Source organism: Pristis pectinata, chromosome 18, assembly GCF_009764475.1.
Source record: "Pristis pectinata isolate sPriPec2 chromosome 18, sPriPec2.1.pri, whole genome shotgun sequence".
NCBI classification, from domain to species: Eukaryota; Metazoa; Chordata; class Chondrichthyes; order Rhinopristiformes; family Pristidae; genus Pristis; species Pristis pectinata.
Genome location: NC_067422.1, coordinates 3,837,227 through 3,859,919, shown reverse-complemented (window position 1 = coordinate 3,859,919; position 22,693 = coordinate 3,837,227). Strand labels below are relative to the sequence as shown.

Below are 22,693 nucleotides of genomic sequence, written 5' to 3'. Positions count from 1 at the left end.
TTCCAGCCATCAATACCTATCTATGCTAATCCCATTTACCTGCATTTGGTCAGTAACATTCTATGCCTTGGTGATTCAAGTGCTCATCCAGATACCTCTTTGTGAGAATACTTCTCTACCACTTATCAGGCAGTGCTTGCCATATTACACCCATTCTCAGGGTGGGGGGGGGGAAATCCTTCCTCCAATCCACACTAATTCTCTTGCTCCTCACATTAAATCTCTACCTTCTGGTCTTGGACACCCCTGCCTTGAAAATTTTTATACATCTTCTCTATCTATACCTCTCCTATTTTCTACACCTCAATCAGGTTCCCCCTTCAGCCTCCTCTGTTTCAAGGAAAACAAACCCAGCCTATCCAGTCTTTCTTCATAACTGAAAGATTCCATCCCAGGCAACAGTGTGGTGAATCTCCTCTGCACACTATCCAGTGCAATCACGTTCATCCTCTGCTGTGCCGATCAAAACTGCACACAATAATCCAACTGTGGCCTAATAAAGTTGTACCAGGACCTCCCTGCTTGTATACTCTGTGTTCTGGCTAATCAAGGCAGACATCACATCAGCCTTCTTCACTATACTATCTACCTGTGCTACCACCTTTACACATCTTTGGACTTGTGCACCAAGATCCCTTTCTTCCTCAATGATACTCCTTAGGGGTCTACTTCCTACGCTTATTAGATCCTGCCAAAATGCATCAACTCGCACTTTATCAGGATTAAATTACTTCTACCATGGCCCTGTCTAACTTAACAGCTAATCAATATCCTTCTGTAGTCTGTAGAAGACTTCCTCGTCTCTAATAACACTTTCTTTCTTGTCAGCTGCAAACTTACTAATCATACCTCTATATTTTCATCTAAACCATTAATGTAACAAATAGCTAGTGTTCCAGCACTGATCTCTGTGCTACACTGCTGGTTAAGGCTTCCAATCACAAAAGTAACCATCCACCGTCACTGTCTTCTATTACCAAGCCTATATTGGACTAAATTTCCTGATTTGTTGTGGATTCCATGGGCTCTAACATTTTGGACCAGCTGTTTTTATTCGATTTGAAATTCTGAGTGCACTGAAGGTACTTTTAGTTTTTTTTTATATAGTTTAAAAAGAGACTATTTTTGTACATTGTATTTTGTAATTTGTGAATTGTAGAGTAGTGGTTTGCAACAGCATGCATTTATTTAGCTTCCTTAACATAATAGAGAGATCCAATGAGTTTTATCAAACAAAATTTGACATTAATCCACATTATCTGTTAGAAAGCAACAGAAGTGTTGGGTTTTAAGAGCACTTTGAGAAAGAAAGGTTTACTGAGGGGAATTCTAGAGATTGGGGAACATGCAACTAAAGGCTCAATTGTCATTGGAGTGATTAAAGTTAGATGAAGATAGAATTAGAGGAATCTGTAACATTTCAGGGTTGGCGAAGGGTACAGATAGGGAAGGCCATTGATGTGGAGAGGCTTTGAAATGGAAATGAGAATTTTACAAACTCCCAAGATGGGAACTAATGTAGATCAGCAACCATGGTGACAATGGGAAATGAGAGGATTAACATAGCAAGAGTTTACATTCATGAAGGAGGAAGATAGGAGCACGTACCTGAGATGGAACACTCAAGTAAGCCATTTACTAAATGGATTGCTATCCTTTGTTAATGGGGGTAGGGGTATAATGTAATATGTTTTTTGCATGTCATGTTGATCTTTACCAATATTGCCTTGTACTGTGTACAGGTTTAGTCTCTATGCCTAAGGAAGGATATTCCTATCAGAAGTCACTACGTTGATTTCTTGTGATGAAAAGATTGTCCTATGAGTGGGGGGAAAATAGAAAGGGTCTAGTTCTCTGGAGCAATGGGGGAAAGCTTCAAAATTTCATAAAGAGCTTGACAGCATAGATACTGAGAACCTGTTTGTCTCACAGGGAAATCTTGAAATAATGGCTACAGTTTAGGATGTAAAAGTAAATTAGTTTAGAATTACACAACAATGGAATGGATTTCCAGTATAATTAACATTTAATGGCATTGCTTTTTCACTATCCAAATCTCTCCTAATGTAGCTATGCGTGGAGCAGGGAGTTGTGTATTATTAGTCATTAGTATATCCTGCAATTCTTTCCTGTTCACTTTGCCTCTTGATGACATAGTAAGTGTCTGCTTCCATGTGTGCCATTGATATCTGGTGCTATCTCTGTCACTGTCAAGCACTCCATAATTGCTCTGCTGTTTGGCTGTCTGTCCAAAACTTATTTGGGAATTACTTCCCCTATTCTGGTTAACAGATGCTCTGCTTCTTGATCTTCCTTAGCTGACTTACTTCAGTCAATTTGAACCAAATCATTCGAGTCTCCTGCTTGACAACAACCTTTCTATATCCAGCTCTTTACCAGAAATTTATTTCCAATCACACACTGAGAGGTTGTTTCCCTTGCCTCATTTTCACTACAACTTAAATTCTGCTTGTGTAGGTCACCTTAAGGGTGGACTCTTCAAGCCTAGATTGGCCTCCCAAACTCCAACCTGCAGAAATTTCACACTCCACTGAGCCTACGTGAAGTCCTTCATTGCTGTTGCTTGACAACTGATCACAACATTTTCTAATACTCATTTTGGTTTATAAGTTGCTTCAGCTACTTAGTCTAACTTGTAATATCCACTTTTCTCACTCTAAAAAGCAATGTGTCTGTTTCTGCGGCCATCGTGTGAATTGGAAGTACTATTATTGGAACAGAAGTTAATGGTGTCATTATCTGTGATTTGCAGTTTGTGCTTCATTATCTTTTCCTGTTCAAGGGAAGCCTTTTATTTTTGAGTAGTTTTTTTTTAGAAACTTGTGATCCACTGTGGCAGAGAGGGAATACAGGATCATCTGTTGTTTAAATATTACCAAGAACAATGTCAGTTTGGATGCACGTTTAAGTCGTGCCTTTTTCAAGCTTGTTGGTAGTGGTTGACACTAATGAATCTATGAACCCACACGCTCTATTTTTGGCAAACTCACTTTGTCAACTTTGCATAAATTCCAGTTAGGTGGCTCTTCGTTTAAAAAATTTGAAATGTACCATCATGTAAATCTTCTAAAATGTGATCTTTTAGTGCTTGAAATATTTAGTGCACTTATGGCAGCATGAAACAGCCCTGATGATTGATAGCCAGTATGTTAGAGCTATTACGCCTTGCTATTCGTAAACACTCAACTAATTTAGCTGTTAAATAAGGTTTCCCTGCTTCCCCACCCCCCCCCCCCCCAACCCCCAACAGCATTTTTGCTGAGAGTTTGGAAAATGAATAAGTTGCAAATTATCACTTCCTGATGTCAGTCTTTCTTTGGTCAATCTTTTCAAGTAAATCTGTCTGTTCCAGTCCATTCATCTCTGATTTCATGGCTGCTTGAATGGAGCTTGATACAGATGAATCCCAATGGACACTGTCTAAGCATTGGGGCATAGTCATTTTTCCAAATTAAATTCTTGTCATTTTTCCAAATTAAATTCTTGTCATTTTTCCATCTTTAAATGGGACTCTATCAATTTACGTATTTCCCATCTGAACACCTTGTTGGAGTTTTTTTGTTTAAAATGCAGCAGGATCATATTCAAGCTATTTCCTCCACCTAACCAGCTTTCTTCTGTTTATTCACAATTTGCTGTATGTCGCATGCAATCAAGATTTCTAATAATTTTTGTCTTGCCTGTCTGTACAGATCTCTTTGATATGTGGTTTTAGGTTTTCTAATGTTCCAACTAATAATGAAAAGAATTATTTTCATTTTTTTTAAGTAAACTAGGTAATGAGATCCTTTTGAACATGCAGCTGAAAATGCAGGAATAACCAACTTGCCCTGTGCAGTGCTATCAATCTCATTGTTTAGAAGTTAATTACAGTAATGTAAATTCTGCATTACCAAGTTTAGACTTATTCATGTGAATGAAAGCAGGGCCTTATTTATTTCGTTGAAATAATGGCATTCTTTCAGAAATTCCATTTAAATAATAAACATAACATCATCATTGAATTTGTGTCTGGAAGTTGACTTCTGAAATTTAAGTTCGTTATTTTACTAAAAGCCTTTAAAGACTTCTCAATAATTGAACATAAGTCTTGGAAAGCAAGTTAATTTTCTGGGATTGTTAGACATCATTTTGTTCATTTAGTTTCCAGTTGCAAAAAATAAGGACTTCCACTTTTATGGTTTGTGTTTTCAGGGCATCCTGAATTACTTCACAGCCAGTAAGATCTTTTGAGGTTATAGAATTGCAGAAATATACAGCACAGAAACGGGCCATTGCTGCCCATTTCGTCAATGCTGACCATGATGCCTATCCATGCTAATCCCATTTGCCTATGCTCCAAGTATCTGTCCAAATACCTTGTAAACATCGTAATATTATCTGCCTCCACTACCTCCGGCAGCTCATTCCAAATATTCATCACATTTAACAGATTTGGGTGGATGTAAAAGATTCCCTGGGAAGTTTGTTCAGTATCCTGTGCAATATTTTTCCCACATTGTGTTCCAAAGCAGATGATTTGGTACACATTTCAATCTTGTCTGTGGGACCTTGCTTAAGTTGATTTAGTTTTTCCTACATTCCAAATGTGATTATGCTTCATTTATTGTAAAGCATTTTGAAATCATGAAGAGCTCTGTTCATTTTTTTCTGGCATAAGGAAGCATAGCAAACAATTTCTGTATTGCAAGGGCCAATACAATGAAATAAATGACCAAGTAATCTGCTTAGTGATGGTCGAGGGATAAATTTTGGCAGAACTGCTCTGCTCCATTTTGAATCCCCATGGAGATTTTGTATAGTAAAGCAACTTGTAACTTTCTCAGTTTCACTGTTAATGTACAAAGATGTATTTAAACAAGCACTGATTGTTGGATTTTTCAAACTTCTATAAATCAAAGACATGGAAATGAGTTGGAAATGAATAATAAAGATAAGCTTAATTTCACCAATACTTTAACTTTGCCAGTAAGATCCCAAATATGTACAGTGGCAGTGATGTTTTCAAAATCTTCTGTACAAATCCTACCTTGTTAACTTTATGCTGTTGGGATTATATTTTTTTTCTCTAAATTATGATTTCTTCATTAAAAATGCTTAGGACAGAATGTTCTCAGGATGGAAACAGCTCTGTGAGTTCAAGAAAATTTATGTATTGTAACATGCACTACATTAGAGATGTAAATCAAGGTGGATTAAAACTGGCTTTAGCTTTGACACAGGGTTTGTCTTTAAGATACTGAATGCAAAAACTTTATCTGCTGTATATCAATGGCAATCAGTTGTTTTATTAACATAATTTATAATTGAAAAGATGACAAATCTTCAATCTGAAATGTTAATTCTGTTTCTCAGTGATGCCATTTGACCTGCTTTGATTTTCCAGTAATTTCTGTTTTAATTCTTGACCTTCAACATCCACAGTATTTTGTTCTTATATGAGGAAGTTACCTGATATCAAAGTTGTGCTCTTTTGGAGATGCAGGTTTCAGACCAGTACTGAATTTTTGGGTTTCCATTGTTTAAAAGATCCATGTGTATGCAAGAACTAAAAAAAAGTGAAAATCAGTTTGATCTTGGATTATGAAATTGTACAAAAACCTTTTGGTTTCCCTGTAATGTTTACTTCATGTGAGGTAGCCGACAGGGATTCTATGAAGTATTCATCCAAATGTGATGATTCATTATTGAGACAAAAGCTACTGAGGAAAGAAAAGCTAAGATTTTTAATGTTTAAGCAGGGAGAAGAGAATAGGAGGTAATGCTGATAGATGAGAAGGCACGGAAAGAGGAGTGGAGCATAAATTCCAATGTGGATTGATGGGGTAAATGGTTTGTTTCTGTATTACTTGTTCCATTGCCTAAAGAAAAAAGCAAGTTCTAGAGTCTTCATGCCCTGTGAACTGACTTCTACAATTTCTTATAGTAAATTAAATAGATCCCAGAGCATGAAAAACGACCCTTTTACCAAGAGATTGTTATTAATGTGCAAATCAAACAACTTCAGTAATAATGTGACCATGATAAGTGGAACTTTGAAGTTGTCGAACATGACATAAATTATCGTTCTTTGCACTTCAATAAATGGATATTAGCATAAACTTTTTATAAAAATGTTTTCAGGTTGAGAATGTTTTTTTAAAAAAAGCTTTATAAATAGAAGCATGCAGTACAAGAACAAAGAAGCTATGTTGAACCTTTATCAAATTGGTTCAGCTGCAACTGCAACATTGTGTCCTGTTCTGGAACCATCTGGAAAATGAAGATGTTTACATAAAACAGTGCAACACAATACAGGCCCTTCAGCCCACCATGTTGTGCCGACCTTTAAACCTCGCCTAAGACTATCTAACCCCTTCCTCCCACACATATTCCTCTATTTTAAATTCCTCCATAATGCTTATCTAGTAATCTCTTGAATTTGACCAATGTACCTGCCTCCACCACTGCCCCAGGCAGCGCATTCCATGCCCCCAGCACTCTCTGGGTAAAAAAAACCTTCCTCTGATACCTCCCTTGAACTTCCCACCCATTACTTTAAAGCCATGCCCTCTTGTATTGAGCATTGGTGCCCTGGGAAAGAGGTGCTGGCTGTCCACTCTATCTATTCCTCTCAATATTTTGTACACCTCTGTCACGTCTCCTCTCATCCTCCTTCTCTCCAATGAGTAAAGCCCTAGCTCCCTTGGTCTCTCCTCTTAATCCATACTTTTAAACCAGGCAGCATCCTGGTAAATCTCCTCTGCACCCTTTCCAACGCTTCCACATCCTTCCTATAATGAGGTGACCAGAACTGGACACAGTACTCTAAGTGTGGTGTAACCAGAGTTTTATAGAGCAGCACCATTACCTTGCGGCTCTTAAACTCGATCCCTCGACTTATGAAAGCTAACACCCCATAAGCTTTCTTAACTACCCTATCCACCTGTGAGGCAACTTTCAGGGATCTGTGGATATGGACGCCCAGATCCCTCTGCTCCTCCACACTACCAAGAATCCTGCTATTAACTTTGTACTCTGCCCTGGAGTTTGTCCTTCCAAAGTGTACCACCTCACACTTCTCCGGATTGAACTCCATCGCCACTTCTCAGCCTAGCTCTGCATCCTATCAATATCCCTCTGCAATCTTCGACAATCCTTTACACTATCCACAACACCAACCTTTGTGTCATCTGCAAACTTGCCAACCCACCCTTCTACCCCCTTATCCAAGTCATTAATAAAAATCACGAAAAGCAGAGGTCCCAGAACCGATCCTTGTGGGACACTGCTAGTCACAGCCCTCCAATCTGAATGCACTCCCTCCACCACAACCGTCTGCTTTCTACTACGGTGATTCTGCAGATGAGGAAGTTTAGTTACAGCTGAGATTGGAGAAGCTGGGGTTGTTTGCCTTGCAACAGAAGAGGTTCAGAGGGAAATTGATGGAAGTATTTGAAATTGCAAAGAATTCAGAGAGAGTAGAAGTAGAGAAGGTCAAAACTACATGGCATAGTATAAAAGTGATTGGTAAAAGAAACAAAACTTACATGGGGGGTGCAAAAAAATTACACAGTAACTAGTTAGGGGTTCTGGAATGCATTGGCAGGGATAGTAGTGGAGCAAATTTAATTGTGACGTTCAAAAGGGAACTGATTAGGTACTTTTTTTTTAAACTTTATTTTTTTCAGCACGGTAACAGGTCCTTCTGGTCCAACGAGCCCGCACTGCTCAATCACACCCATGTTAACCTACTAACCCATACATCTTTGGAATTTGGGAGGAAACTGGAGCACCTGGAGGAAACCCACAGTCACAGAGAATGTACAAATTCCTTACAGACAGCGGCGGGAATTGAACCCTGATCGCTGGCACTGTAATAGTGTTATGCTAATCGCTACGCTACCGTACTGTACCTTGCAGGAAAGAATTGCTTGGCTATGGGGAGAAGGTAAAGGATGGGAGCTTGCGGAATTTTTCTTGAATGGAGCAGATCTCTACTCGAGAGTTCGAATGATGTCCTCCTACGTTGTGACTTTTCTTTGATTAAGTCAAGATTGGAGTTTGCTGAACCACCAGACTTAAGGACAGCTTCTGCCCCACTGTGATAAGACTATTGAATGGTTCCCTTATACAATGAGATGGACTATGACCTCATGATCTACCTTTTTATGACCTTGCACCTTATTGCACTGCACTTTCTCTGTAGCTGTGACACTTTACTCTGTACTGTTATTGTTTTTACCTGTACTACCTCAATGCACTCTGTACTAACTCAATGTAACTGCACTGTGTAATGAATTGACCTGTACGATCAGTTTGCAAGACAAGCTTTTCACTGTACCTCGGTACAAGTGACAATAATAAACCAATACCAAAAAGATGTACCATTCTTGCAAGCTGTATGAAAATGGAACCTCACTGTTTCTTATTCAAGTGTATTGAATAGTGTGAAATTCCTTTAATCAGTACCTGGAATCACAAGGAAACTTGCCACAAAGTTAGGGTTTGTCCATTTCAATCAATTATCCTGCTTAGTGGTGTTATCAATCTCACTGCTAAACAGTCCTTCATGCACTGAAAGTCAACTATTACAAACACTGAGCTTTTGATTTAGTTTATTTCTACTTTTTCTTTCACTTCCTCTCTTCTGTATCTTTTTACGTACCTTAGTACTGCAGATTGGTTATAGTGTGGCTCATTAAACACCATGGAAACAGGTCCTTTGGCCCACTGGGTCAGCGCTGACCAAGTATCCATTGCACTGAATATCACTTATTCTCGTGCGTTCCCATTAACTCCCGCTAGATTCTATTTTGCCTTCACTTTAGGGGAATTTACAGTGGCTAATTAACCTACCAATGCACTGCCTTCCCATATGTGGAAGATAAAAAATTGAAAGGTTATTGAAGCAACCTAATATTTATCTGCAAAAGATATTCTGTTAAGATTGCAATGTGTTCAGTATTTAAGGTTTCTTGTATCTGGTTAATGAGTTTGTGGGCTTTGGCTGGCACCATTGCAAAGAACCTTGACTGTTATATAACATTTATTATGTGCTTGTGTTTCCTGGCAACATCAGTGTTTCATTAACTATTGCTCTGCCTAATTAAAGAAACCTGATTGTAGATGTTTATTGATAAATTGGTTTATTATTGTCATGTGTATGCCATCCATACAGATCATTTCATCACATTAGTACATCGAGTTAGTACAGGAGAAAACAATACAGAATGCAGAATAAAGTTGTTACAGAGAAGGTGCAGTGCAGGCAGACTATAAGGTGCAAGGCCATAACGAGGTAGATTGTGAGGTCAAGAGTCCATTTTATAGTACTAGGTGACTGTTCAATAATCTTATAACAGTGGAATAGAAACAGTCCTTGAACCTGGTGGTAGGTGCTTTCGGGCTTTTGCCTGACGGAAGGGAGGAGAAAACAGATTGTCCGGGGTGGATGGGGTCTTTTGATAATGTTGGCTGCTTTGCTGAGGCAGGTAAGTGTTGACAGAGTCCATGAAGGGGAGGCTGCTTTCCTTGATGTGCTGAGCTGTGTCCACAATGCTCTGCAGTTTCGTGTTTGGCATTTATATGGTTGAACCAGGACAGGCTATTGGTGACGTTCATTCCTAGGAATCTGAAACTCTCAACCCTCTCAACCTCAGCACCGTTGATGTAAACAGGAGCATGTGCACCACTCCCCTTCCTGTATTCAATGACCAGGTCTTTTGTTTTGCTGACATTGAGGGTAAGGTTGTTGTCATGACATCATGCCACAAGGCTCTCTCTCTTTCCTATACTCTGACTCATTGTTATTTGAGATTCGACCCTTTATGATGGTGTCATCTGCAAACTTGTAAATGGAGTTAAGATAAGAGCCTTGTGGGGCACCCAGTGTTGAGGTGTTGCTGACTGTCCTCACTGTGGTCTGTTGGTCAGGCATTCAAGGATCCAGTTGCAAAAGGTGGTGTTGAGTCCCAGGTTGATGAGTTTGGAGACAAGTTTGCTTGAAATTATAGTATTGAAGGCAGAGCTTTAGTCAATAAACAATGATGTAATGTAGGTGCCTTTACTGTCCAGTTGCTGCAGAGATGAGTGTAGGGCCGAGGAGATGGCGTCCGCTGTGAACCTATTTCAGTGGTAGGTGAATTGCAGTGGGTTGAGGCTACCTGGGAGGCTTGAGTTGATGTGTGCCATGACTAGCCTCTCGAAGCACTTCATGATGGTGGATGTCAGAGCCATCGGGTGGTAGTCATTATTTTCTTAGGTACCGGAATGATAGTGGTCTTATTAAAGCAGATGGGGACCACAGATTGAAGTAGGGAGAGGTTAAAAATGTCTGTAAGTACCCCTGGCAGCTGACCTGCACAGGATCTAAGGAAACAGCCCGGGACTCCAACTACACCAGATGCTTTCTGCGGGTTTGGTCTCGGAAGAGTGATCTAACGTCTGCAACGGTGACTGTAGATACAGGTGCATTGAAGGCTGTTGGGGCAGGTGATGTCATTCCATTCCCCTTCTGTTTAAAACATGCATAGGATGCGTTAACTCATCAGGAGGGGATGCAGTGTTGTTGTCAATGCTGCCTGACCTTTTTATATTGAAATATTCAATAGTTTGGAGCTCATTTTCAAGATCCTATGGCCCCAGAGGGGTGCCACAAAATAGTCATTGAATGCAGAAGTCCCATCTATGTTGGATGTGTCTGCAAACATTTTAGACGTTTAGAAAAATATAAAAGCAGATATTACTTTGATTGGAGGAAAGTGCATAGATTTTCAGCAGATGCAAATCCTATACAGATAGGGTTACAAAGTACCATTTCAAATACTTGTAAGTAATTGGAATTGTTTAGATTTCTGAAAATGAGAACGATGATGTTGAATTTTGTAGTTGAAAACATTTTGTGGAGTTGCCATTCAGGATAATTCCCAAGCCCAAATGTTGTCTTCCATACAATAACCATTTCAGTTGTCCCTTGTTATGTTTCACTTGTCTGAAGCACCAGTGTTCTGTGTGAAGTAATGAATGTTTCTGTCATCCTGCTGTTGGTATGTCATTGATAATTTAAGAAGACTAGAATCAACCATCCTGTCTGGTTAGTTGGGGAAATATCTGAAGTCTTAAGCAGGAATTGAGAGGGATGCAAATAGTAAAAAAAAAAGAAACACAGATGCTGGAAATCTGAATTAAAGACAAAAAATACTGTAAGTGCTCAGCATATCAGGCTGCATCTATCGAAAGAGAAACAGTTAATGTTTTACATTAAGGATCCTTCAGAAGAGGGATAGATTCATTTTAATACTAAATTTGGTCATGCAAGTCCTTTTTGTATTGGTTGTAATATGACAGAACTACTTACTACCAGAAATCTGTTAAAGTTTCAGATTGTTATTGGAGTATGAGGGGAAAGGCAAAAACATTTATTGTGGTGTTAATGATTTTCCATGCTTGTATAATACTAAGCTTGAAGACACTTTGGCTTTATTGATTTTAATTAAATGTTGTCCTTGAATAAATGGTGTATATTTCTGCAGTTCTTCTATTCTTCAATTTTCTGTTTTTTTTTCTTCTCGCAGGGATGGATGAATGAAATCTACAACTATGATCCTGAAACCTACCATGCAACACTGACACATTCTATCTACATTCGTCTTGAAGGAGCTGTACTAAGGCTTTCAAAGCCAAATAAAAATATATCTCGAAGAGCTTCATTCAATGAGGCCAAACCTGAAGTCACGTACATCAGTCAGAAGATTTATGATTTATCAGAGAGCAAGGTGAGTGGGCACTGGAAGATCTGAAGTTCTCTTTTTAGAGGAACCACAATTTTTTTGCAAATATACAGTTGATGGAATGCAGTGCATTTGGGCCTCAAATTCGCACTCTTTCCTAATGCTGATTACTCTGTTGGCAACAAAACAAATTTTGATCTGTGAAAGATATTTTTGATTATCACCATTTCATGCATGGGTGACTGTTGAATGTGTTTCGAAAGCTCTGCAGCTAAAGCACCTTGACTAAGAAAGAATGATAATGATCATTTCATAATTCAAATCTGATCTTGTTCTTGTTGAATTCTGTTATAAGAATTTTAATTGAAATCTAAATTTGGTGATAATAGACTCGCCTTTATGGTTCCATTGACAAAAAAAACCTATTTAATAAAGTTGTAGGTTTATTTATTAATGAGCTCAACACAGCCACGTGTGCCACTTGCGTATGGGGAAATCACTCTGCTCCAGACTCTGCAATTCTACAACATTTTTTAAAGCTATAGCTTAAAATCAACACTGTCAGTGTAAAAAAAAGACTTGAATTATTTTGAAAAAATAGGTGCACAACCCTTGTTTACTTTATGAAAGCTACTTGGTAAAGATTGTTAAGATCTATGTGATGGACAAATCCTCCAGTCTTCCTTTCTGAGCTGACTGTCTTCACATGAATCATAAAGTATTGATGTCTGTGAACATATGAAAATGTAAGACAAGACGGGTAGATTTATTATATCGCAAACGTTATTTTGATTATTTTTTCTGGAAGTTCAGAAATAGTCAGCATGCACTTAACCTTTCAAATAAAATGAATATTGAACTAATAAGAAACAAAAGTATACTATTAGATTTAAGATATTTATAAGATATATAAATCCAGGTTCTCAAAAGGCAAACAACTGCAGATTTTGGAAATCTGAAATAAAAACAGAAAATCCTAGAAATACTCAGCACATCAGTACTTCAATGTTTCAGGTTGACTACCTCATCAGAACAGTTTCATATCATTGACCTGCAACATTAGCTCTGTTTTTCTGTCTCCACAGAAGCTGTCTGAGCTGCTGACTATCTCCAGCATTTTATATTTTTATCTTGGACTTTCTACTTTCCCTAAAATGAAGACGTTACAGCATTCTGAAAGCAGGAAACAAAGTGCTGGAAATACTTGGCAGGCCAGGCAGCACCTAGAGAGAGAAACAGTAAATATTTCATGTAAATCGTATTAAATATTTCCCCATTCACTGCTGGCTTGCCATAGTTTAAAGTGTAAAATAGGAAGTAATGTGTTATTGGACCAGGAGAAGATGAAGAACATAGATCAGAAAAGAGGGAGTAAAAGAAATCATGCAAGCTACTTGCTGTAAAAGGAAAAAAGAAGGAAGCAAATAATAAGGTCTGATGTATAGTAATTTTGGAAATTTAACTGTGGTCAAGACATCTGGTGAGAATTCCTCCACAGAGTAAGAACTTTTATGTCCGTTGGAGGGCACCCATTTGAAAGAATAGAAACTTTTGAGTGGGGAAGACTGCCAAAGGAAGACAGTGGCCATATTGACGGGTTAGAAAAACTACATTGTGGAAACTGGTAAAATATTGATGGGAGTCTATTGCAAAGAGGTAGATGACACATGAACAGTGTTAAACTCTATCGAATGGGAGGAGTAATTTTTCAATGACTCTTTGACAGAACTGGGAAAAATGAAAAAGTTGTGGGGAGAACAGGGAATTTCTGTGACAGGGAGTGATTATTCCACATAGTGTTTACAAGTACAACGTATTAAATTGGAAACTGGTGCTCACTTTATGGTCTCCTTTACATTGGAGAAAATGGGCCAGATTGGGTTACTGCTTCGCAGAACACCTCCGTTCAATCTGCAAAGTGGCTTGAGTTTCCAGTTGTCTGTCACTTTAATTCTCCATCCCACTCTTACCTCTGTCTTTAGCTTCCTACACTGTTCCAATGATGCCCAACCTAAAATCAAGAACAGGACCTCGTATTCCATGTAGGCACGTTGCAGCCCTCGGGATTCAGTAAAATTCAAGAATTTCAGATAACTAACCTTTCTCCTTCGCATCAGTATTGGTCATCTCTGATGCAAGGTCAATAAGTTGTAATTAACTCTCTCTCTCTCTCTCTCCACAGATGCAGCATGATGTGCTGCATATTTCTATTGTCTTTAGCTTCAGTACTCTGTAGTTGTTGTACTCTGCATCTTAGTTCTAACATGCTCTTCAGTTTCCTTTCTCTAACTGCCAATGCTGAAAAAAAATTGTTCCCTGGACAACCTTCATTTCCACTCTATCACAAAATTCCCTCTGTTCTCACTCCCCTTTCCCTTCTCTGCAATTTAAATGCACATGCTTGATTTGTCACTTCAATTCTGAGGAAGGGTCATAGACCTGAAACATTATTTCATTCTCGCTACACAGATGCTGCCTACCTGCTGAACGTTTCGAGCATTTTGCTTCTATTTGTTTTCTAGCACCTACGGTTTTTTATTTTTGAGTTTTCCAGCCCCTGTTCTCTTTCCCCCATTTCTCTCCCTCATGCATACTGTAGTGCTTTGTTTTGAGTTTTGTGCCTTCACCTCACATCTTCCCTCCCTTGATACCCAAATTTATATTGGATGCTGTGTTAGAACGTAGAACAGTACAGCACAGGAACAAGCCCTTTACCCCACCATGTCTGTGCCAACTATGATGTCTATCTAAACTAATCCCTTCTGTCTGCACATGGTCCATATCCCTGTATTCCCTGCATGTTCATGTCTGCCTAAACGTCTCTTAAACATTGCTGTCATATCCACCTTTACCACCTCTCCTGACAACACATTCCAGGCACCTACCATTCTTTTATTTGTATATTCCATATATCTATTTAATTATATTTATTTAATAAATTTAATCCATATATATATATATATATATATATATATATCTTGCACATCTCTTTTAAACTTCTCCCTCTTACCTCAAATCTATACCCTCTATATTTGACATTTCCACCCTGGGGAAAAGCGCTATATACCCTATCTATCCCTCTCATAATTGCATACACATATATTTATATCAGGTCTTCCCTGAGCCTCCAGTGCTCCAGAGAAAACAATCCAAGTTTGTCTAACCTCTCCTTATAGCTAATACTCTCCAATCCAGGCAGCAACCTGTTGAACCTCTTCTGCACCCACGTTTTTCACTGTACCTTGGTACAAGTGACAATAATATACCAATACAAAGCCTCCATAGTCTTCCTATAGTGTGGTGACAGATGCACGCACAATACTTCAAATGTGGCTTACCAAGGTTTTGTACAGCTGCAACATGACTTCCCAACTGTTGTACTCAGTGCCCTGACCGATGAAGGCAAGCATGTCGCGTGCCGCCTTTACTACCCTGTCTACTTGTGTTTCCACTTTCAGGATGCTATGGACTTGCATCTTACTCTTACTCTTGTTCTTAAACAAGAAAAAGTTAATAGGAAGTAAGGGTAAATTATTGAACAAATTGGTGTGGGAGGCACACATAATGTAGGGGCAGCCCAAAAGGTTTTCAGAGAAAATTGGTGACTGAAGAAAAATGAAATAGAGACTAAAAAGGATCTTAAAAAAAAGAGAATGGAATTAGATCAATAATAAGGGGGTTGACAATAGTGTTGGAGAACAAAAAAGGAAAAACTACAGAAAACACAGGTTTCTGGCGCCAACATAACATGCCTACAGCTCCTAACATGTACGTCTTTGGAATGTGGGAGGAAACTGGAGCACCCGGAGGAAACCCATACAGACACGGGGAGAATGTACAATCTCCTTATAGACAGCGGTGGAATTGAACCCGGATCGCTGGTGCTGTAATAGTGTGTTTTCTTGCAATATAGCTTGTATAACAAAGACTTTGAAGAAAACAATTCAAGGTCAATTTTAACATGCGTTTTTAAAAGCCTGAATTAACAGGTGATAACCTCAAAATAGTATGGGTTCCTCACTGCCTGGTTAACACAGCTGTTGGCCTACTTCTGAATGTCACAGCCATCTATTGATGAGCAGCTAAACCATCTCATCACCTCAGCAATCCCACCTTCCCATCGTAGTCAGCCATACAACCATACATGTGATATTAAAAAATCAGTATTTGGAAGCACAAACAGCAAATTGTAATGTAAAATTTTGATCTTTATTTTGACAGGTACACTTAGTTCCAAAAGATCTGGCTAGGAAAAGAATATGGAATAAAAAATACCCAATTTGCATTGAACTTGCCAGACAAGATGATTTTATGTCAAAGGCCCAAACAGAAAGAGAAAATGCAGAGGAAAGGTTATCTGCTGATAAAGTTGAAACTGCACTTGAGGAAACGAAGAAGTCATCTGGTTCACAAGATTCTGCAAAGCCAATTTGCCAGAAGGACCAAATTCTGTACCTCTTTGGAAGGACTGGTAGAGAAAAAGAGGAATGGTTCAGGAGATTCATTTCAGCCTCAAAATCAAAAATTGATGCTAAACGACCAGCCAATCTCGGAGGAGGTGGTGGTATACCAGGTGAGATGTTTTCTATGCTACCGAAAGGATACTTCAAAAATACATCCTTATGATAATGCATTTTATTGAAAGCAGCTTGTTGGATGAATTAGAATCATAAAAATATAAATACTGATGCTGGGTATTTGTTTCATTGTGCCTGTGCTGACATTCCAGTCTATTCCAATCCAAATTCCCTGCTGTTTCCCTATCCTGATAATTTTTCTTCAAATTTTCACCTCATTCCATCTTTTATTATGAATACTTTGGTTTCAATGGCCATTTGTGATAGTCCATATTCCAATGTTTTGCATGAAATAATTTCTTTCAATCTCCCTTTTTTATGCCTCTAGTACTAATTTTAAGTTGTTATTTCATAGGTTGGTGACAATAATCCTCCTCCTTTCATCCTCACCAAGAATTTTGAACTCAGTTATTAGATTCCTGCTTAATTTGTGAATTCATCCCCATTTTGTTTTAATCCTAATTATATCCTGTGATGACACACATCAGTTTCATGAATGTGCCCTGCTTTTTTCCCCTAAAGGCACAGGCAGACTTGCCTTTATATACTTCCTTGAATTGAAACCCATAATTCTATTTAATTTTACACCTGCATTTATTAAACTATCTGTTAATCTGCAGCTATCAAGCTTTGTTTCCCAACTTGACTGAAAATTTGTGTTGAAAATGTATTTCACTTCTCTTCTTTGTCTCGACTTTCACCAGTTACTTGTAATTTGAACAGTATGGCAAGTCCCTGTCTAATCCCCTAATTTATTTATTGACCAGCTGTCTCCAGAGACATTTCACATTTTCTCATGGCTCCAGATTTAATATGCCTTTTTGTTTACTCCCCATCTTTCGGTTCTTCCCTAATGAGTGAACAAGTTTATTTGTTGAGTAGTTTATGGTGTACACAGCAAAACACCATGGATTCTGTCTACAGTGAGTCTTGGTCAAGTTGATAAGGGCACTCTAATTGTAATGGTTCTGAGATTATGGAGGGAAAATCATTCATCATTCCTGCTTTTTATAGCTATCCATGAATAAACTGAAATGAATATGTGCTGATATTGGGTGAGGACAGCTTTGGGCAAGGTTGCACCTTGCCTCCAACAAGCTTCCACTGGAGTGGAGATAATCTACAGGACTGCAAAGAAACTATTCAACCTCTGCCCTATAAACAACTTTGAGCTGCTGAAGCCAAGCTCCCAGTAATCGTTGACTCATTCACTAACGCAAAAGGGGGTGAGCTTTGCACTCAATGTTTGCAAGATGAGGTCCTCTACTAACCTGCCCTCATTGGACAACAATGTCCTTGTACAGTAAAGTATCACAATGAGACCCTGGAAACTAGACCATGTTCCTTTTCTTGGGAGCCTCTCTTGGCATACATCAGTGATAAAATTCACCACCACTGGGTGCCAGCACTTTAGCTGACTGAGGAAAATTTCAGAAGATCAAAACTTCAAACATAGCACAAAACTCACGGTCAGTAGTGATTGCTGCCCTCTGTGCTTCTGAGACTTGGACTACCCACAGCAGGCACCTCAAAGGATTGGAAATATACCACTAATTTGCCTTTGCAAATACCCCCAATCCACTGGATTTCTTATCCTTCCAATGTCAGTATCCTCTCCCAAGGCAACATCCACAGAATTGAGTCCCTAATTACGCTGGACCAAAGTCATCACTTGTGTGTCTGACACTACTCCACCAAAATAGACATGCTGTTTCGTGCTTCATCACAGGAAGAGATTACAAAGTGTGCTGGATGTTCTCAAACCTTCCTTGGAAAGAGTGCAACATCCTCACTGGTCCCTGGGAATCTTTGGCCCATGACTGCTTAAAATAGGTGCATTTGGGAAGGCACTGTATATGGGAGTACACAAAAGCCCTGTGTTAACAGTGGAAGGAGTACATTTTCCTATCGCAGCTGTGAAAGAGTTTGTGGTTCCCGCTTTGGCTTCATTGGTCATCCTGGGTCTCACAGTCCCAAGGGAATGGAGAAAGAGAAACTTGCAAGTGTTTTTACATGAATAACCATCACTTGTACAATATAGTAGGAAGCAACTGATCACATAGAATACCAAGGCAATCAAGGCAAAGTCTTTCCTGAAAATGTGTATTTTTAAAGAGTGGCAACAGTAAGGAAAGAAATCCAAAAATACATTTTGTGAAGCTCTTCATAGTAGAGCACATGTACCAGCTAAAGCTCGGCAATAGGTTTGCAGTTTCACTTAAAATCATTAGATGGAATGTGCCATTTTATTTCCTTTGCCCACTTTATTGTGAATTTTCAAGTATAATGTATTCATTTTCCTCCAGAAAATTACAATATCGTTACTCACTTGTAAAAGGCTTGGGAAGGAATTGAATCATCCTTGTTTTAAAATGTAGTGTGATATTGGAATACCTCCAAGTACATCATGACTTTCTTCCTAATGTGGTTCATAAAGTGGATTGTAATTGCGGAGGCAGAAAGATATAGAATTCTCAAATAACATGCTTCATCTGAACTAGCATAAAATGTCTAAATGCCATAATGCTATCTAAAAGCAAAATCTATGACATAATATGCACTCTTGTGCATTTGTTAATGCATGTGATGTTTCTTTCAAATGTATGGGATGGTAATTTAATTTTTAACTTTTTATTTGGTCATGTTAAACACCAAATTTTCTCTGCCTCTCAGCAGAACTTTGCTTCAACTCTAGTGGCACAAGACACTGCAGATGCTGGAATCTAGATCAACACAAAGTGCCAGAGGAACTCGGCGGGTCGGGCAGCATCTATAAAGGGAAACGGACAGTTGACTTTTCTGGTTGAGACCCATCGTCTGTACTGAAAGACAGAGTCCAGATGAAGGGCGTGATGAAGGTGAAGGGTCGACTGTCCATAGATGCTGCCTGACCCACTGAGCAACCACAGCTTTCCGTATGTTGCTCCAGATTCCAGCATCCACAGTCTCCCCTGTAGTTGTAATGTCAAAATCATTACACTACAAAACTGAAGCAACTTTGGGATGTCTGCTGATGGGTATTTTAGTGTGGAAGTCCCAAGCTTCTTCAGACTTAAATCTTTACAGTACTGCACTTCATTATGTTACCTGTGCAGTTCATTAAATTAAATAATGCCATGGAAAATCGCATTTGAAATGAGCAATGCCTTTTCAGGTAATTTAAGGATTAATAATGGGCACATTTAATCATGCAAGGATTTGCTTCGTATTGCTGTTCTACTTCAGATTGCATCAGGAGAAAGAGACATTTCAAACAATTTTAAGACTGCATGTAAAACTCTTGCGAGGTCTGTAGAATAACTCAGTCTTGACTAATCAATTGCATTTCACTTTAGGTTTTGTGCCATCACACAGTAGAAACAATAGCCAATCCGGAATGTTGACACATAGTCGCAACAGCAGTAAAGGAAGTGTTGAAGAAATTGTGTCACATCCCAAACAGAAAGATCTCATATCTGGTGTGCGTCAGAAAATGTTTCTGGACTATGCTGTATATATGGCAAAGTACATTCCTGAAGAAATTTCCAGTCCTAACTCTAGTCCTATCCACAGTGCAGAAGGTAGCCCCACCGCTAAGGTAAGAAAAAATAAATTTGTGCTCTTTGCTGTATTTCTCTCAATCCACAGCATTCTCGGATTAAAAACAAATGATTGTGGAACAACTTTTAAAGTAGGACAGTTGACCCTGAAGATGTCCCCTTAAATGTTATCCATGTTACATATTTGATTCTCATCAAGAAGGAATGAGAAGATGTTAAACCTTCTCCTTGTAGCTGGATTCATTCATGTACACCAACAAACAACCGAAATTCAAGTCTAACTGCTTAATATTAGAATTATCTTTTAAGTTTTAGGTGGAATTATTGGTTCTAATAATTCATCTCAAATACCAGATATCAGGTTGATGTATGAAATCTTATGAAAATGTAAAGTATTCACATTTATTGTAGCAAATTTGATGCAGTTTTGTATAACAAGTTAGGCATGTCATCCTAGCAGTTTTAAGATTCCTGGTGTACTCGTAACAATGCATGTGGATTAACATTTTGAATCATTTAATACTCCTGTACATGATAGTTGCCAACCAGTCAGAATGAGGACACAGAACAACGAGTGGCTTGGGTCAATGCATTGCTTGGGCGAATCTTCTGGGACTTCTTGGGTGAAAAATACTGGTCTAACTTGGTGTCTCGGAAGATCCAGATGAAACTCAGCAAAATTAGGGTATGTGCTCAACATGTTACAGTTCACCTGTATCAAAGTTTATCTGTAACTTTGTTCACAGGCAATATAATTTTCTGATCCAGATGTTGAGTTGGATTTTTATTTATCTCTGCTAATTGAAATTGGAAAAGTTTGCACTTTTTAACAAGTCTGTTTCATTATGGGACCAATTTGACCAATTACTTATTATCACCCATGCCCGATCCTAAGTCCACACAAGTCTGGACATCTCAAGCTATTCAATACTGCAAACAATTTTTAAAATCTGTTTCCATATTCTTATCCTTTTATCGCCTAACGTTAATGCAGAGTTATATCAAACGTGTCATTGCTTGTGAGATTTGGTGGAGGGTTGGGGTTTGGGAAGTTATTGTTAAAAAGAGAGAGAGTGGTGATCTCATTGTACCAATGGCTGCTGAAGCTCTCCATTCACTGAATGTGCCAGAAAGATATTAGAATCAATGTGTCTTGAAGCCAAATTCCAAGATTGTTCCCTGGATACTGGGAACAGATATATTAGGCCTCTGATACAGCTTTCAAAGTTTCGCACTAGCAATATTTCTGAATATATTTTGAGAATATTTGGAAGGGTGTTTAAGTATGTTAAGTCAGCTCATTGTCTTTTTCCCAGGGAGGGGGGTGTTAAAAACAAGAGGGCATAGGTTTAAGGTCAGAGGTGAGAGATTTAAAAGGGACATCAGGGGCAGCTTCTTTATGCAAAGGGTGGTGTGTATTTGGAATGAGCTGCCAGAAATAGTGGTTGAGGCAGGCACTTTTGCAACATTTAAAAGCTACTTAGATAAGTACACGGATAGGAGGGGTTTGGAGGGCTTTGGGCCAAATGTGGCAGATGGGACTAGCTCGTTGGGCAACACAGTGGGCATGGATGAATTGGGCTGAAGGGCCTGTTTCCATGCTGTATGATTCAGAATAGGAATCATGACACAGAGCAAAACCTGTTAGGACAGTGAATGGGTCAACTTAACCAAGTACTTCAATTCTTTTAACAAGAAGACTAGAAGCAATGATGGACTGAGTAAGAGTTTCAATAATCAAAGCAGCAAGATTGGATGCAGGTGATGTTAGAAATTAAATAGGCACTTCTAGTGTCTAGAATATAGAATTTAAAATTCAGCTTGGTAGAACGAAACATTGCTATTGCGTGGTGATTTGACCTGAGCGTGAGGCAATATCTGCTATAATTTTTATTTAAAAAAAACAATATTATTGAGGTTTTTGTTTCGTATTTATTTGATGGTGGAAAAGAACTGCCAGTCTCATGTCAGACGGCAAAACAATACGACATTTGCAAAGGGTTAAATGGCTTCTTCAGTGGAAAGTCATTAACTTGAAACCTTTCTAGAGAAACTAGAGTAGGTCATGGATGTGTGACAGTGTATTCAAATCTGAATTTTCTTCTTTCCATAGAAGATTTAAACAAATAGCTTGATAACTATTCAAATGCATTAACTCTTTTGTAGGGACCATACATTCACATGTGCTTTGCAACTGACACTTTGCCCATGCTGTTTGATTAGTGTTTTTTTTATTTTGTGCTTTTCATGACAAAACTTTTCAAAGCACATCAGATTTTTTGCAATGTTGTTATAAACATAGTCTAAAGTTCTCCACATGGTCTTGGAATTTACAGAGTCTTTAAGTGGGAACATGGTCAGTGATACAATTTTTAATGGAAAGATGCAAATTTGGAAATAAATATTGCATTTTATAAATTCAGAAGCAGTTAATCACAGCAACTTCTTTAGATGTTTTTTCTACTGATAAAATAAGACATAAACTATTTTTAAAACTATTTGCACTATTATCAGGTTCAGAATTTCACTTAATTGTTGTAATCTTTCTAGTAAATTGCCAAAGACTTCAGTGCCATTTTATGTTGGTTTGCTAACTGGAAGTATGTAAGACTACTCTGCACTTACTTTTCCAAGAGTTGGAAAATAATGCTCTTCTTCATCTTTTTCATTTCCCCTTGTATCTTAATTCCCTCTTTCTTTCCTTCTCTGCTTTGTTTTATAATTTGGCATTAAACTAAATATTCTAACTCTGCATGTCTGTGTAAGGATTCTAGGGTCTGATTTTAATAGAACCCAGTAACTTGCCCTGTTCACACCAGTGCCAATTCCTCTGCAGGTTTAGATT

The 22,693-nt window shown here is 38.5% G+C and overlaps 1 protein-coding gene across 2 annotated transcripts in view; it reads left to right on the top strand.

Moving 5' to 3' along the window:
- The window catches only part of tex2 (testis expressed 2), a 78,500-nt gene that overhangs the window by 28,234 nt on the left and 27,573 nt on the right, over positions 1-22,693 (top strand). For both annotated transcript variants that reach the window (XM_052032796.1, XM_052032797.1), the window contains exons 3-6: positions 11,577-11,777; positions 15,954-16,305; positions 19,645-19,886; positions 20,387-20,533. In XM_052032796.1, coding sequence (XP_051888756.1) covers positions 11,577-11,777; positions 15,954-16,305; positions 19,645-19,886; positions 20,387-20,533 — 942 coding nt within the window. The remainder of the gene's footprint in view (positions 1-11,576; positions 11,778-15,953; positions 16,306-19,644; positions 19,887-20,386; positions 20,534-22,693) is intronic.